Below are 15,872 nucleotides of genomic sequence, written 5' to 3' on the forward strand. Positions count from 1 at the left end.
CTTTATAACTTTCTGTCTCATCTTTGCTCTAACTTCTATGATGTATGTAATTTCACCAAGCTGAGCTGCTCGATGCAACATGCAATCATCTCGATGACCATCTAGATCAGCCCTTTCGAGGGAACTTATTGTCGAAAAATTATTGGGGCCTTGTCCCTCAGTCTCGGTCTTGCTAAGTCATCGCTAAGAGATCGTCAGAGCCTTGCCTAGCTGAGGTGGGGACTTGAGATTTTAAGAAAGCATTCACTTGGTGATATGGGCCAATAACTCGACCTTGACCCACTTGGTGCTACAGTTGATGGCCACTATTAGAAACTTTTTTTTCCGGTTGCTTATGGGAACGGTCCGAGGATGTCCATCCCCATTAGGCGAAGGGCCAAGAAGCGCTGATCGATGTGAGCAAGGCCACCGGCTGCCATTGAATATTTGTGTGATGCTGGCATTGGTCTCACCTCCTTACAAAGTCAGTTGATTTCCTCTAGATGGTCGGTCAGTGGTAGCCTTGTTATACGATCTTGTAAGCTAAGGCCCCGCCCCCCAAGTGGTCTTCACAAATTTCTTCATGGACTTTTCGAAAATTATATTTGGCCTCGGAAGGTCGGAGACATCGGAGAAGAGGTATCTTCTGAACTTGTATCTGTCAATTAGTTATGCTTCCTAAAAAATAGGATTGAACGAAACATCTATTTATCAGGTGAATGTGAAAGCAAGGAAATTTTGGTGTTATCGACACCTTGGGAGGCAAAAGCCTTTTGTACTAAGTTAGAGGTAATGCATGTTTGTTTGTTTTCTCTAGCGGGTTATAATTCATATAATTTATGGTAACTTGTGTAATAGTTATATATTTCCTTCATCCTTGACTATGTTTTAGTTTCTGAATCACCAAAACCAATAACTCTCATTGCACGTCATCTCCCTGGAGGAGGAATTTAGGGGGAAAATGTTGTGACTATGAAGGAGGATATTATTTATTAGTTTAACTCTGCCACACTAAAACTAGGGGTTTAACTTCATCATGGTATATTTTTGAATCTCTTAAATAGATTCTACATCTTTCTCCATGAAGTGTGATCCATTTGCCTCATGCATATATCAAAAAGAACAGTTCGATATTTAAATTTACGGTTACATTGTAAACCTACATGTTGACATTTTTAAAGTGATCAAAAATTATATGGGACAATTTGGATTCTTTCTTTGATTATACTCTTTAGTCTTGACTATCTACATTGATCATGAAGTTTCAAATTGTTGATTTAGGGGGCTTTTGTATTTTAACCATCATCATCTTTTCAAGTATATAAAGAAAGCATAGATACCTATCGGAGTCTACGGAGGTTTATTATGATAGTTTCTATGACGGGATGGCATTGACTAGGGCTGCATAAAACTTTGGCCCAGAACAGTAGTAAGAAGATCGAAATATAGTATGATGTTCTATGTTGTTAGTAATATGCATTGCAAAGAGGAACTTACAACTGAATGAAAGAAAAGCTCAATCTTCTTTATTTATACCCAGGCAATTAATAAGTTGGGAAATTCTTCAAGGCATTTGGTATAGGAAGATCATCCTAAGATCAATAATGATGAAGGTAGAGGTAATGAGATCACCATATTTGGTTGTACCATATATAGTGACCTTATGTGGCAATGCTCTTAAATTACCCCCACTCCTCAAATTACGCCCCAACTTAATGACGGAAAATCTATTCTTAAAATCGGATATCCAAGATCTCCCTAGTGCAATAATCGTAGGCTGAAATATGGGGACAAAGATACCCTTTAGTCTAGCAGAAAAAATTGGTATATCAGTATATCTAATACATTATACCAGTATTATATATATTATATCATATTGATAGAACATATATTGTATTTACTATATATTATATTATAATATATGATTAATCATTTTATTTTTATATTAGTATTCAATTATAATTTTAATTATAACATAAAGACATTATTGTACTTTATAGTTATATTATGAAATAGTTTAATATATTACTTCTATTTACCTTATTTTTCAAACAAAATATATATTAGTATTAAAATAATAACATGTTATGATTATAAATAAAAATATTAATTTTGTTATAATAATTAACATTATAGGTCGGATGAAGGAAGACAACCAACACAAGTTGTGTCAAAATAAGTTAAAGGTTGATGTGGTATGACTACTGGTCTAGTGTTGCAGAATGATCATGCTTGTATACGTGGATAGTGGAAGATGGTTGACAATTGTTACTAGGACTATTAGGAGTGAAGATCAGACATGCAAAGCAACTATCGAGGTGGATAGTTATTATTCCTTAAGAAAATTGTTATGTATCAGTATAAATAATAGAGTTGTACTCAATATCAAGGATCCTCCAATAATTAATTCAATTAAATTACCTTTATCTTATTTTGAGTATTAGTTATTTGCTACTACCAGTGCCTGAGTTTGGAATGACATGTGTTTGAATAAAAAAGGCTGCATATCATATGGGGTTAACCCTGGGGATGTACGACCATCTCTCTCATGCTCGGCTCGGGCCATCTTTTCAGGGCATGACATTCTCTCTCCTTTTTCACGAACCAAACATGTTCTTAGAGATTTGGATTGCTATTACTCTGATATGATTGGATTATTTTTGTTAAAATTGAATTAAAAATTTATTTTATTCCAACAAGCATTACAAACGGGAAGTAGCTTTCTCAAACTCATGTTATCTTTTTTGGAAACTAACAATCCAATCCTTCCTTCCAATTGGCGCATGTATGCTGCATGGAAGAAAGGACTTCTTTAAGGGTTAAACAACCATCCTTGGCAATAATCCTCTATTCCTTCAATTTTTTTCAAACCCGGGAGGAGAAACGGAGATTAAGAAACCAATAAAAGATATCCGCATTAATTGGAATTGTGTTTCTATATTAGCGATCATGTGCATATCTTATTTGGTGCTCTAGGATAAGGGTGCAAAAAATGATATCAGATAAAATCTAATCCAAGATACTTGCCAAAAGAAGCCAGAAGGGAAATGAAATCCTGGGCTTATTTGTTGACACTAAATGCTACCCATGTCTTGCCGAATCTGGCATATGCCCTTCTCTTTATATATAAAGAGGCCCGTGGGGAGATCCGAAGGGTAGAAGAAGAAGAAGAAGAAGAAGAAGAAGAAGAGAGGGAGACGAAAGGGATGGAGCAGAATAACGAGAACGTGGTCGCGAAGCAGGAGACTGTCATCAGCAACACCAGCGGCAAGCCTCCCGCCTCTAAAGACTCCGTTGTTAATCTCGATGCGTGAGTATCCTCACCACCCCCCGCGCTTTAGTTTTTGTTGGTTTGGTTGGATGCCCTCACGGAAGGTGAAGTTGGGGATGAGATCTTGCAGTTGAAAAAATACCCAACCTCTATCCAACACATATCCAATAGAATATATATATATATATATATATATATATATATATAGAGAGAGAGAGAGAGAGAGAGAGAGAGAGAGAGAGATTTTTCTTCCTGCAGCCCAAAACTAAAATCTTGACTGGTTTTAGACAAACTCCTAAAAAATACGGGCTAGATAGGCCAAAAGATCCGATTCCTATAAAATTTTCAACACAATCTTGTAGGAATATCCAAACAGATTTTTTTTTTTTTGAAAAAGAATAAAATTCATGTTCTAAAAGGCAACAAACTTTCATGGTATACATTTTGTTCCAAAATTGGCCAATTTTGATCAGATATTTAAAGTTAATAATTATGGTGCTAGAAGCCATGATACCGTTGACCGGAATAAATACATAAAAACAATAATTCGGCCATCTTTGTCTTATTATTATTAATTATCCTAATTATTTTTCAAATTTTTATATAATTTCATATTTTCTTTGAAATTTCCTAACTTTATAAAATCCTATATCATATATAGGCGCATATGTTGGCACATATGAGTGATATATTTTTGATGTATTTAATAGCCGGTCCCTCCATTGACCGGATCACAACTTTTAGTCCATGTTGAGTTTAATTCCAAGTCCCTAATCGCTATACGTAGTTATATCACTATATATATATATATTGTTATAAATAATGTTGTACATATGGATATAAGTATGTGCAGGAACATATAACTATGTGAAGGGTTAATATAACTGTGTGTAAGAACTATTATGAGTATATGTAATAAAAAGTGTTGATTACCAAGAATTAAATGCTAATGGCCAAGAGACCATGTATTGAAGTCCAATCAAAGAAAGGATCAGACCGGGTATTAAACTCCTCTACATTTTTAATCTTTACATATATTGTCAAGAGAGCTGCATATAGACTGCACAACCATGCTAAATAAGCTGTATATGCAACTTGTATATAGCCTAACCAAACATAATAACTACATGTGGGGAAAAAGATGAGGTCAAGAGACCACATCTCTATGTAGAGCATTGATTATAACAATTCTGATGTCAAACAAATGATGCAGTGGAGACCCAACCATGTACGAGTCATTTTGGAAAGGGATGGGGGATCAAGGGGCCATCACCATTTCGAGTTCGCAGACGATAAGTTATTTCTCGGACGTGACTAACTTTTGCTGGTTTCTTGAACCCGAGTTTGCTCGAGAGATACGACGCCTTCACAAGCTCGTAGGCAACGCTGTGACTGAGGATCGATACCTAATCGTTGGCACAGGCTCGAGCCAGCTCTTGCAAGCTGCAGTCTATGCTTTATCACCATCGGATACCCCCAACCCAATGAATGTTGTGTCTGCCGTCCCTTACTACTCGGTAATCTCTACTTGCATTGCACCAAATTTGATGCTTAGGTAAAAAATATGACTAGCAATAAATTAAAGGGTATTAGTTCTATCTAAGATAAGGTTTATGAACAGCAAATTGATCATTAAAAGTAATATTGATATCCGGGTGGCCGGTTTGCAGCCTCCTTTATCGTCAAGAAAAAAAATATTGCTATAAACTAATACTTGATATTTTTTTGGTAAGGTTTACATATATATAATTGTTCTTTAAAAATAATATTGCTTAGCCATTTTATAACCAAAAAAAATGTTTAACAAGAAAGAAATGACAAAGCAATATTATGAATATCATACATTTGTTGAGTCTCAAAAGTTTAGATTGAACAGAAAAGATCAATAATATATATCAGGCTTAGAACCCTTCATGTTTTCTATCTATATCGGAGTTGATGTTTTGTACTTCAGTTTATTTTAAAGTACTTGCTTCAAACACTTAGGAATGACTACTATATATCAATTTTATATAGATATGTGAGAAAAATATAAAAAGCTAGAAGAATTGACACTCTTTTTTTTGAGACATAAAAGAATATGACACTTCAACAGGTATCCACACTTTATAATTGCACTAATGTCCATATCAAAGAGCATGTAATAGATGTGAGGTGGTTCCCATTACTTTATTTAACAAAATATGCACCATAAAATTAATGAAAGTTGGATAGAGATCAACCATGATGCACTCATTACTTTTTTCCCGAGTAAATATGTGATTAATGGATTTATAACCCGATTGAGTTGATTAGCCTTATATAAGTTAATTGCTATGTTGTTTTCCAGCAATCTATTAAATCTAATATAAATAGTATAAGAGAATGACTCTTCTCCAACTAGGTGTTAGTGTTTGTTTTTGATCTAAATTTTTTAATGTAAATATTCTTCATTTGTCTGATTCATAGTTTCATTGTCTTAGCTTTTGATAATTCTTTTTTTTTCTGAGAGGAGAGCTTCTGCTAATTCTGACAATATCTTCCATCAATTTATCTTCTAATAATGTTATGCTGGAAAAGCGATAATACAATATGTTTTGTTCAGTTTCGTACACAAGATCTAAGGCATACTAAAGGCCTATTTGGATATTTCTACAGAATTAAGCTAAAAATCCTACAGAAATATGTCCTATTGGTTCATATGGCTCTCATTTTCTAAAGACCCATCAAATTCCAATTTAAATTCCAGCCTATGGGCCTATCGGTCTGCAAGAGAAAAAAAATCCATAGAGATCATTTTTCTCTTTCTATAGGATTTGTGCTGGGATATATTTGGTTGATTGAGCCATGCTTAAATGGGCGGCCTTAGCCATGAATTTGGTAGGATATTCAATCTAATCTTGCTGGATTATCCAAATTGACCCAAATATGTTCTAACTTAGTTTAATTTCAAATAGACACGACCTATGGATATGATGATAGCCCTAATGATTTGCTGACTTGACAAGACTGCATAAATTAGAGAGCATAGATGATTGAGCTTCTCTTGTGGTTTTAGATTGATAAGCCGCTGGAAAATATTTTTTTCTGATCAAATTTAACAACCTTTTCAATTGCAGACATATGCGCCGCTGATGGATTACCTTCGATCTGGACTTTTTCGATGGGCTGGGGATGCATGCATGTTTAAGGGTGATGCATATATTGAGTTAGTCTGCTCTCCTAGCAACCCTGATGGCTTTCTAAGGCAAGCAATCTTGAAGTCTGGGGGTGGGAAGACAATTCATGACCTGGCCTACTATTGGCCTCAATATACACCAATTACTAGTCCAGCAGATCATGACATCTCGATCTTTACTGTCTCAAAGAGCATTGGCCATGCTGGATCTCGTCTTGGGTAGCTATGCCTCTTCCATTTCTATCTTCCATAAAATTAGGATGGTTTCTTTTCAATAATCTATAGTTAAATTGAATGAGGCAAACTTCTCTAATTTAGTTGAGGTCCTTGTTAAACAGGTGGGCTCTAGTGAAGGACATCGTTGTTGCTCGGAACATGACCAAATTTATAGAGCTAAACACAATTGGAGTGTCCAAAGTCTCACAGATTCGAGCAGCAAAGATTGTTAAAGTAGTCTCGGATAGCTATGAGAATCCAATCCCTGAAAACCCAGACAAGCTCTTCGATTTTGGCAGGCGCCTTCTAGTCAATCGGTGGAAGAAGTTACGAGAAGCTGTCAAAGCCTCAGGCATCTTTAGCTTGCCGGAGTTCCCATCTGAAACTTGCAAATTCACTGGGGAGAAGGCTGAAACTCTTCCTGGTATGTGACTGCAACTTTTAAAACATACCTGTTTCTCATGTTCAAAATTGGAAGTGCAAGTTAGATTAGGATTTGATGAATATTTCGTAAGCTAGTTTGCTTCTGCTCTACGTACCAGTCGCTTTGGTCTCATCAATGCGTGAGATCCTATTTATATAGACCGTCATCTCCTTGCGAATACATGGATTTTTTTTCATTATTTAGAATTTAAATACTTAAAATTTTAGCACACATATCGAAGGAATACAGCATATTCGATCTCCATCTCAGCTTAATTACTCTTGTCATGTTTTAAATAACATGTTTAGGTTATTATCATGAATAGAATAACTGTTTAGGTGTTCTTGCTATGAAAATTCCTTGATTAACTCATTGACTTCAGAAGGAAACTATCTATGACTAGTCTAAGTAGGTAGTTTATTTGATAGAAGTAACATAAATTTCAGCTTCTTTTATTTGACCTAATTTTCTCTATTCTTCTTCTTTTTTTTGTTAATCCTTTTGTTTTACAGCATTTGCATGGTTGAAATGTGAAAAAGAAGGAATAGAAGATTGTGCGAGCTTTTTAAGGAGCCACAAGATCCTTACTCGAGGTGGGAGTTATTTTGGAGCAGGTCCCAACTATACCCGGGTTAGCATGATAGATCGAGACGAGACATTTGATCTTTTTATTGAAAGGCTTTCATCCCTTCATTGAGCTCCTGCTTGTTGTTGATGACAATACTTTCTTTTCACCTCGGTGGGAGCATTACTTCCCTAATGTTGGAGACATCAAAATATTTATCAGCAGCTCTTAGCTAAATTACTTCTTTAGCACCACTCTTCCCGAGGCTTACCAACTAACAAGCACTAAGAGTGTGGCATGTTGTTAACGGCAAATTGTAATTCTATCGGCATTTTTGGGATAAATAACTGCTTGGGGTATTTCGCTCGCTTAGATACTTTTTCATCTGTTTCATTTATTATGATGGTGTTTTTGATATATATATATATATATAAAACTTGATGACTTCTTCTCTATTTTGTTTGATTAAAGCCAACATAATTGCGGTGACTGGATCAAGGCTTCATTGCTTAGAAAGGTGGCCAAATGGCCTTTTTCCCCCAAAATGAGGGGCTCTGTGAGTGGCGTAAGCAAATTCAATGTGTCATGAATGAGAACCATCGACTACAAAAGAAGAGCTAGTGTGTTCTAAAACAGCTAAAGAACTAACAAGATCTAGAGCTAAAACTGAATATGTTCTTAATCAAAAGAGACTTCATGGTAAAATGTTAGAAGCAACGATTCAAAATATTAAGAGCTGGCATACTGAGAACTTGGAAGGGAGAAAACTCACATTCAGGAAGTGGGGATCCAGAGTCATGTTGGAAAGCTAGGAAGGAAAAAAGACCATTTCTTGATATATACTTTTTTTCTCTCAATGAACCTTTTGCTTTTCCATGAAAAACATGGCAGAAACCTTACTATGGCAAATACAATATAGAGAGGATGATAGTTGGAAGAGAAGCAGGTGCAATTACTCACTTGTAAGGCTAGAAAATACTATCTTGACTGGCCACTCCAGGGATACATCTCTTACATGCTCACTCGCAAATCCTACGAATCTACTAAATGGGAAAAGAGGGAGAATAAAAAGAAAGCAGGAATAATTCTTACAAGAGAATTATCATTAATCAGTCATTTAAGTATTTCAAGTATAATTATAAGATGAGCCTCCATGGGGATATTTATAAGTAGTACAAAATGACTCTTTTCTTCAACTTTTTATTGTAGAATTTCAAGTTCCATTCTAACTCGAAAAGCTCTAACTATTAACTTTTCTTATAATATCAAAAGTTCTCATAAAGAAAGTTTATAAAAATCGAAACTAAATCAAACTTTTCTAATAAGACTAAACTTATATTGGGTTTCGAGACCCATATGTATGGGACCCGTGATTTGTATTATCGGGACATGCAATCCGTGCGGTCAGAATCCATGACCCATGCGGCTGCATGTGTACCCTAGGCACTCCAACATCGTTGCTGAGAGTGTCGGTGGATCACCTGGTTGAGATTTTTACTGGCTAGGCAATCAAAAAAATTCATGTCCTAGTTGTTAATACACACAAACTATCTAATGAATTGGTAAGTAATGTGGCACATTCTAGCCCATTAACCTAAAGACAAGGGTTCAATGGTTGAACAAAAAGCCAAATACATCACTAACAAAAAGAGACATATTGTAGCCAAAAATTCTACAAAATTTTTGGTCCTAGGAGATTCTTTGCAAAAGTTCGATCATGCTATGGTATTAACAACTCAAAGCCAGGACTATCCACTAAAATATCCTTGGGAAAAATATTTTCCAAGTTCCTTTTTTTTATTTGTATATACGTTGTAAGGTTCGTTATGCTTTCTATGGAAAAGTTTTTTTTCTTATCACTTGGTAATGAACCGCTTATCTCTTCATGAGTTGTATCCCACCTCAACTTCCTCTCTTCAATATTTTGTGAATCACAGATAGTGAAAAGAAGTACTTTTTATGTTCTCTGACTGATCCACCAGGCGTTGTGTTGGAGTTAGCATACAATTTGTGTATCTAATAGTTAGAGCTTGACTCAAGGAGTAAATATACAAAAGAAAAGTTGGTAATTTCATTTTCAAACAAAGGCGAATCTACTTTGGATGTACAGTTTAATTATAAGGTTGGGATTGGAACTAAAGAAACAATAGAACCTTCAGAAGGCAAGCTTCTTAGTGGTTGATATTATCCTCAAGAATATCAAGGTTTTCATGTCAAAATGGGCTTCTGTTGCTTCTTCTAAATTATCTTCTAAACTTGTATCTGTCGATCAGTTATGCTTCTTAAAACTATTTTGTAAACATTTCAATTCTATTGAAATGAATTGATGGGCTCCCAACTTTCCTCTCCAAAAACTCAAGAAAGAAAAAGAAAAAGAAACATTAAATTTTTAAATGTTCAATGTTTATGGATATAAGGTGTTTTAAACTACTAATTAAGAAACTTTAGATTTCTTTTTTTTTTGATAAACAAACTTTAGATTTCTTTAATGAATTCAAAAATTGAAAAGACATGAATGAAGCTATAATTTCATTTTCTAACTGCCCTTTATGGCCTAAAAAATAGGATTGCATGAAACATCTATTTATCAAGTGAATGTGAAAGCAAAGAAATTTTGGTGTTATCTATCACCTGGGGAGGCAGAAGCCTTTTGTACTAAGTTAGAGGTAATGCATGTTCATTTGGTTTCTCTAGCGGGTTATAATTCATATAATTTATGGTAACTTTTGTTATAGTTATATATTTCCTTCATCCTTGACTATGTTTTAGTTTGTGAATCACCAAAACCAATAACTCTTATTGCACGTCATCTCCATGGACGAGGAACATGGCTGCGAATCAAGAGACTGTCATCAGCAACACCAACGGCAAGCCCCCCCACCTCCAAGGACTCCATCGTTAATCTCGATGCGTGATTATCCTCACCACCCCCCACGCTTTAGTTTTTGTTGGTTTGGTTGGATGCCCTCACCGAAGGTGAAGTTGGGGATGAGATCTTGCAGTTGAAAAAATACCAAACCTCCATCCAACACATATCCAATATATATATATATATATATATATATATATATATATATATATATATATATATATATATATATATATATATATATATATATATATATATATATATATATATATATATATAGATATATATATATATATAGATATAGATATATATATATATATATATATAGATATATATATATATATAGAGAGAGAGAGAGAGAGAGAGAGAGAGAGAGAGATTTTTTTCCTGCAGTCCAAAACTAAAATCTAGACTGGGTTTAGACAAACTCCAAAAAAATACAAGCTAGATAGGCCAATAGATTCGATTCCTATAAAATTTTCAATACAATCTTGTAGGAATATCCAAACAGATTTTTTTTGTGAAAGAGAACAACATTCATGTTCTAAAAGGCAACAAACATTCATGGTATACATTTTGTTCCAAAATTGAACAATTTTTTGATCAGATATTTAAAGTTAATTTGTTAATTATGGTGCTAGAAGCCATGATACTGTTGACCGGAATAGATACATAGAAACAATAATTGTGCCATATTTGTCTTGTTATTCTTAATTATCCTAATTATTTTTCAAATTTTTATATAATTTCATATTTTCTTTGAAATTTCCTAACATTATAAAATCCTATAACATATATGGGCACATATGTTGGTACATATGACCGGATCACATCTTTTAGTCCATGTTGAGTTTAATTCCAAGTTCCTAACCGTTTTACGTTGTTTTACCATAATATATATAGATATATATACACATATATATACATATATATATTGTTATAAGTAATGTTGTACATATGGATATAAGTATGTGCAGGAACAAATAACTATGTGAAGGGTTGATATAACTGTGTGTAAGAACTATTGTGAGTATATGTAATAAAAGTGTCCATTACCAAGAATTAAATGCTAATGGTCAAGAGACCATGTATTGAATTCCAATCAAAGAAAGGATCAAACTGGTTATTAAACTCCTCTACATTTTTAATATTTACATATATTGTCAAGAGAGCTGCGTATAGACTGCACAAACATGCTAAATAAGCTGTATATGCAACTTGTATATAGCCTAACCAAACATAGTAACTACATATGGGGAAAAAGATGAGGTCAAGAGACCACATCTCTATGTAGAGCATTGATTATAACAATTCTGATGTCAAACAAATGATGCAGTGGAGACCCAACCATGTACGAGTCATTTTGGAAAGGGATGGGGGATCAAGGGGCCATCACTATTTCGAGTTGGCAGACGATAAGTTATTTCTCGGACGTGACCAACTTTTGCTGGTTTCTTGAACCCGAGTTTGCTCGAGAGATACGACGCCTTCACAAGCTCGTAGGCAACGCTGTGACCGAGGATCGATACCTAATTGTTGGCACAGGCTCGAGCCAGCTCTTGCAAGCTGCAATCTATGCTTTATCACCATCGGATACCCCCAGCCCAATGAACGTTGTGTCTGCCGTCCCTTACTACTTGGTAATCTCAACTTGCATTGCACCAAATTTGATGCTTAGGTAAAATATATGACTAGCAATAAATTAAAGGGTATTAGTTCTATCTAAGATATAGTTTATGAACAGAAAACTAATCATTAAAAGTAATATTGATATCCGGGTGGCCGGTTTTGCGGCCTCCTTTATCATCAAGAAAAAAAGAATATCGCTATAAACTAAAACTTACTTGATATTTTTTTGGTAAGGTTTACATATATGTAATTATTCTTTAAAAAAATAATATTGCTTTGCTATTTTATAGCCAAGAAAAATGTTTAACAAGAAAGAAATGACAAAGCAATATTATGAATATCATACATTTGTTAAGTCTCAAAAGTTTAGATTGAACAAAAAAAGATCAATAATATATATCAGGCATAGAACCCTTCATGTTTTCTATCTATATAGGAGTTGATGTTTTGTACTTCAGTTTATTTTAAAGTACTTGCTTCAAACATTTAGGAATGACTACTATATATCAAATTTATATAGATATGTGAGAAAAATATAAAAAGCTAGAAGAATTGACACTCTTTTTTTTAAGACATGAAAGAATATGACAGTTCAGCAAGTATCCACACTTTGTACTTGCACTGGTGTCTATATCAAAGAGTATGTAATAGATGTGAGGGGGTTCCCATTACTTTTTTTAACAAAAAATGCCCTGCAAAATTAATGAAAGTTGGATAGAGATCAACCATGATGCACTCATTACTTTTTCCCCGAGTAAATATTTGATTAATGGATTTATAACCCGATTGAGTTAATTAGCCTTATATAAATAAATTGCTATGTTGTTTTACAACAAGCTATTAAATCTAATATAAATAGCATAAGAGAATGGCTCTTCTCCAACAAGGTGTCAGTATTTGTTTTTCATCTAAATTTTTTAATGTAGCTATTCTTCATTTGCCCGTTTCATAGTTTCATTGTCGTAGATTCTGATAATTCTTTTCTTCCCTGAGAGGAGTGCTTCTACTAATTCTCACAATATCTTCCATCAATTTATCTTCTGATAATTTTATGTTGGAAAAGCCTTAATACAATATGTTTAGTTTAGTTTTGTACACAAGATCTATAGCATGCTAAAGGCCTATTTGGATATTTCTATAGAATTAGGCTAAAAATCCTGCAGAAATCTATCCTATTGGTCTCTTTGGCTCTCATTTTCTAAAGACACATCAAATCCTAGTTTAAATTCTGGCCTATGGGCCTATTGGTCTGCAAGAGAAAAAAAAATCCATAGAGATCATTTTTCTCTTCCTATAGGATTTGGGCCGGGATATATTTGGTTGATTGAACCATGCTTAAATGGGCTGCCTTAGCCATGAATTTTGGTAGGATATTCAGTCCAATCCTACTGGATTATCCAAATTGACCCTAATATGTTCTAACTTAGTTTAATTTCAAATAGACACAACCTATGGATATGATGATAGCCCTAACGATCTGTTGACTTGACAAGACTGCATAAATTTGGGAGCATAGATGATTGAGCTTCTCTTGTGGTTTTACATTGATAAGTTATTGGAAAATAATTTTCTCTGATCAAATTTAACAAAATTTTCAATTGCAGACATATGCACCGCTGATGGATTACCTTCGATCTGGACTTTTTCGATGGGCTGGGGATGCATGCACATTTAAGGGTGATGCATATATTGAGTTGGTTTGTTCTCCTAGCAACCTTGATGGCTTTCGAAGGCAAGCAGTCTTGAAGTCTGAGGGTGGGAAGACAATCCATGACCTGGCCTACTATTGGCCTCAATATACACCAATTACTAACCCAGCAGATCATGACATCTCGATCTTTACTGTCTCAAAGAGCATTGGCCATGCTGGATCTCGTCTTGGGTAGCTATGCCTCTTCAATTTCTATTTTCCATAAAATTAGGATGGTTTCTTTTCAATAATCTATGGTTAAATTGAATGAGCAAACTTCTCTAATTTAGTTGAGGTCTTTGTTAAACAGGTGGGCTCTAGTGAAGGACACTGCTGTTGCTCAGAAGATGACCAAATTTATAGATCGAAGCACCATTGGAGTGTCCAAAGTCTCACAGATTCAGGTAGCAAAGATTTTTAAAGTAGTCTCAGATAGCTATGAGCATCCAATCCCTGAAAACCCAAACAAGCTCTTCGATTTTGGCCGGCGTCTTCCAGTCGATCGGTGGAAGAAGTTACGAGAAGCTGTCAAAGCCTCAAAAATCTTTAGCTTGCCGGAGTTCCCATCTGAAACTTGCAAGTTCACCGGGGAGAAGGCTGAAACTCTTCCTGGTATGTGACTATAGTTCTTAAAACTTACCTGTTTCTCATGTTCAAAATTGGAAGTGCAAGTTAGATTAGGCTTTGATGAATATTTTGTAAGCTAGTTTGCTTCTGCTTCGCTCTAAATACCAGTCTTGATTAACTTGTTGACTTCAGAAGGAAACTATCTATGACTAGTCTAAGTAACTAGTTTATTTGATAGAAGTAACATAAATTTCAGCTTCTTATATTTGACTTAAGTTTCTCTGTTCTTCTTCATTTTTCTTAATCCTTTTGTTTTACAGCCTTTGCATGGTTGAAATGTGAAAAAGAAGGAATAGAAGATTGTGCGAGCTTTTTAAGGACCCACAAGATCCTTACTCGAGGTGGGAGTTATTTTGGAGCAAGTCCCAACTATACCCGAGTTAGCATGATAGATCGAGATGAGACATTTGATCTTTTCACTGAAAGGCTTTCGTCCCTTCATTGAGTCCCTGCTTGTTGTTGATGACAATAGTTTCTTTTCACCTCGGTGGGAGCATTACTTCCCTAATGTTGGAGATATCAAAATATTTATCAGTAGCTTTTAGCTAAATTACTTCTTTGGCACCACTCTCCTCGAGGCTTACCAACTAACAAGCACTTAGAGTGTGGCATGTTGTTAACGGCAAATTGTAATTCTATCGGCATTTTTTGGATAAATAACTGCGTGGGGCGTTTCCCTTTCTTAGATACTTTTTCATTTGTTTCATTTATTATGATGGTGATTTTGATATATATATATATATATATATATATATATATATATATATATAACTTGATGACTACTTCTCTATTATGTTTGATTAAAGCCAACATGATTGCAATGACCGGTTCAAGGCTTCACTGCTTAGAAAGGTGGCCCAATGGCCCATTTTCCCAAAATGAGGGGCTCTGTGAGTGTCGTAAGCAAATTCTCGGTGTCATGAACGAGAACCATCGACAACAAAAGAAGAGCCAGTGGGTTCTAAAACTGCTAAAGAACTAACAAGATCTAGAGCTAAAACTGAATATATTCTGAATCAAAAGAGACTTCATAGTGAAATGTTAGAAACAAGATTCAAAATATTAAGAGCCGGTATATAGAGAACTTGGAAGGGAGAAAACTCAAACTCAGGTAGTGGGGATCCAGAGTCGTGTTAGGAACCTAGGAAAGGAAAAAGACCATTTCTACATATATACTTTTTTCTCTCAAAGAACCTTTTGTTTTTCCATGAAAAAAGTAACCATCAGAAAACAAAATCTTCTCTTTAAGAAGTTACTTTTTCGGGATGTGGAGTTTACTTTTTCATCCCAAACTTATTAATTTTGGGAGGAGGGATTGAACTTGGGCTGAAAACTTAAAAAGTGGAAGAGTATGTCGATGCAACCAATTATAATGTGGCAGAAACCATACTATGGCACATACAATATAGAGCGGATGATAGTTGGAAGAGGAGCAGGCACAATTA

The 15,872-nt window shown here is 34.8% G+C and overlaps 2 protein-coding genes across 2 annotated transcripts; both read left to right on the forward strand.

Annotated features, from left to right (window-relative positions):
• The first annotated feature begins 3,185 nt into the window (after window positions 1-3,185).
• Window positions 3,186-7,903, forward strand: LOC120104135 (tryptophan aminotransferase-related protein 2-like). Its single transcript, XM_039114675.1, has 5 exons — window positions 3,186-3,289; window positions 4,464-4,767; window positions 6,349-6,626; window positions 6,746-7,047; window positions 7,560-7,903. The coding sequence occupies exons 1-5, from the start codon at window positions 3,186-3,188 to the stop codon at window positions 7,742-7,744; spliced, it is 1,173 nt and encodes a 390-aa protein (XP_038970603.1). The 3' UTR covers window positions 7,745-7,903.
• A 234-nt stretch (window positions 7,904-8,137) lies between these two features.
• Window positions 8,138-14,872, forward strand: LOC120104136 (tryptophan aminotransferase-related protein 2-like). Its single transcript, XM_039114676.1, has 6 exons — window positions 8,138-8,168; window positions 10,382-10,523; window positions 11,818-12,121; window positions 13,715-13,992; window positions 14,111-14,412; window positions 14,688-14,872. The coding sequence occupies exons 1-6, from the start codon at window positions 8,138-8,140 to the stop codon at window positions 14,870-14,872; spliced, it is 1,242 nt and encodes a 413-aa protein (XP_038970604.1).
• The last annotated feature ends 1,000 nt before the right edge of the window (window positions 14,873-15,872 follow it).

The sequence above is a fragment of the Phoenix dactylifera genome, chromosome 16, assembly GCF_009389715.1.
Source record: "Phoenix dactylifera cultivar Barhee BC4 chromosome 16, palm_55x_up_171113_PBpolish2nd_filt_p, whole genome shotgun sequence".
Classification (NCBI taxonomy): domain Eukaryota; kingdom Viridiplantae; phylum Streptophyta; class Magnoliopsida; order Arecales; family Arecaceae; genus Phoenix; species Phoenix dactylifera.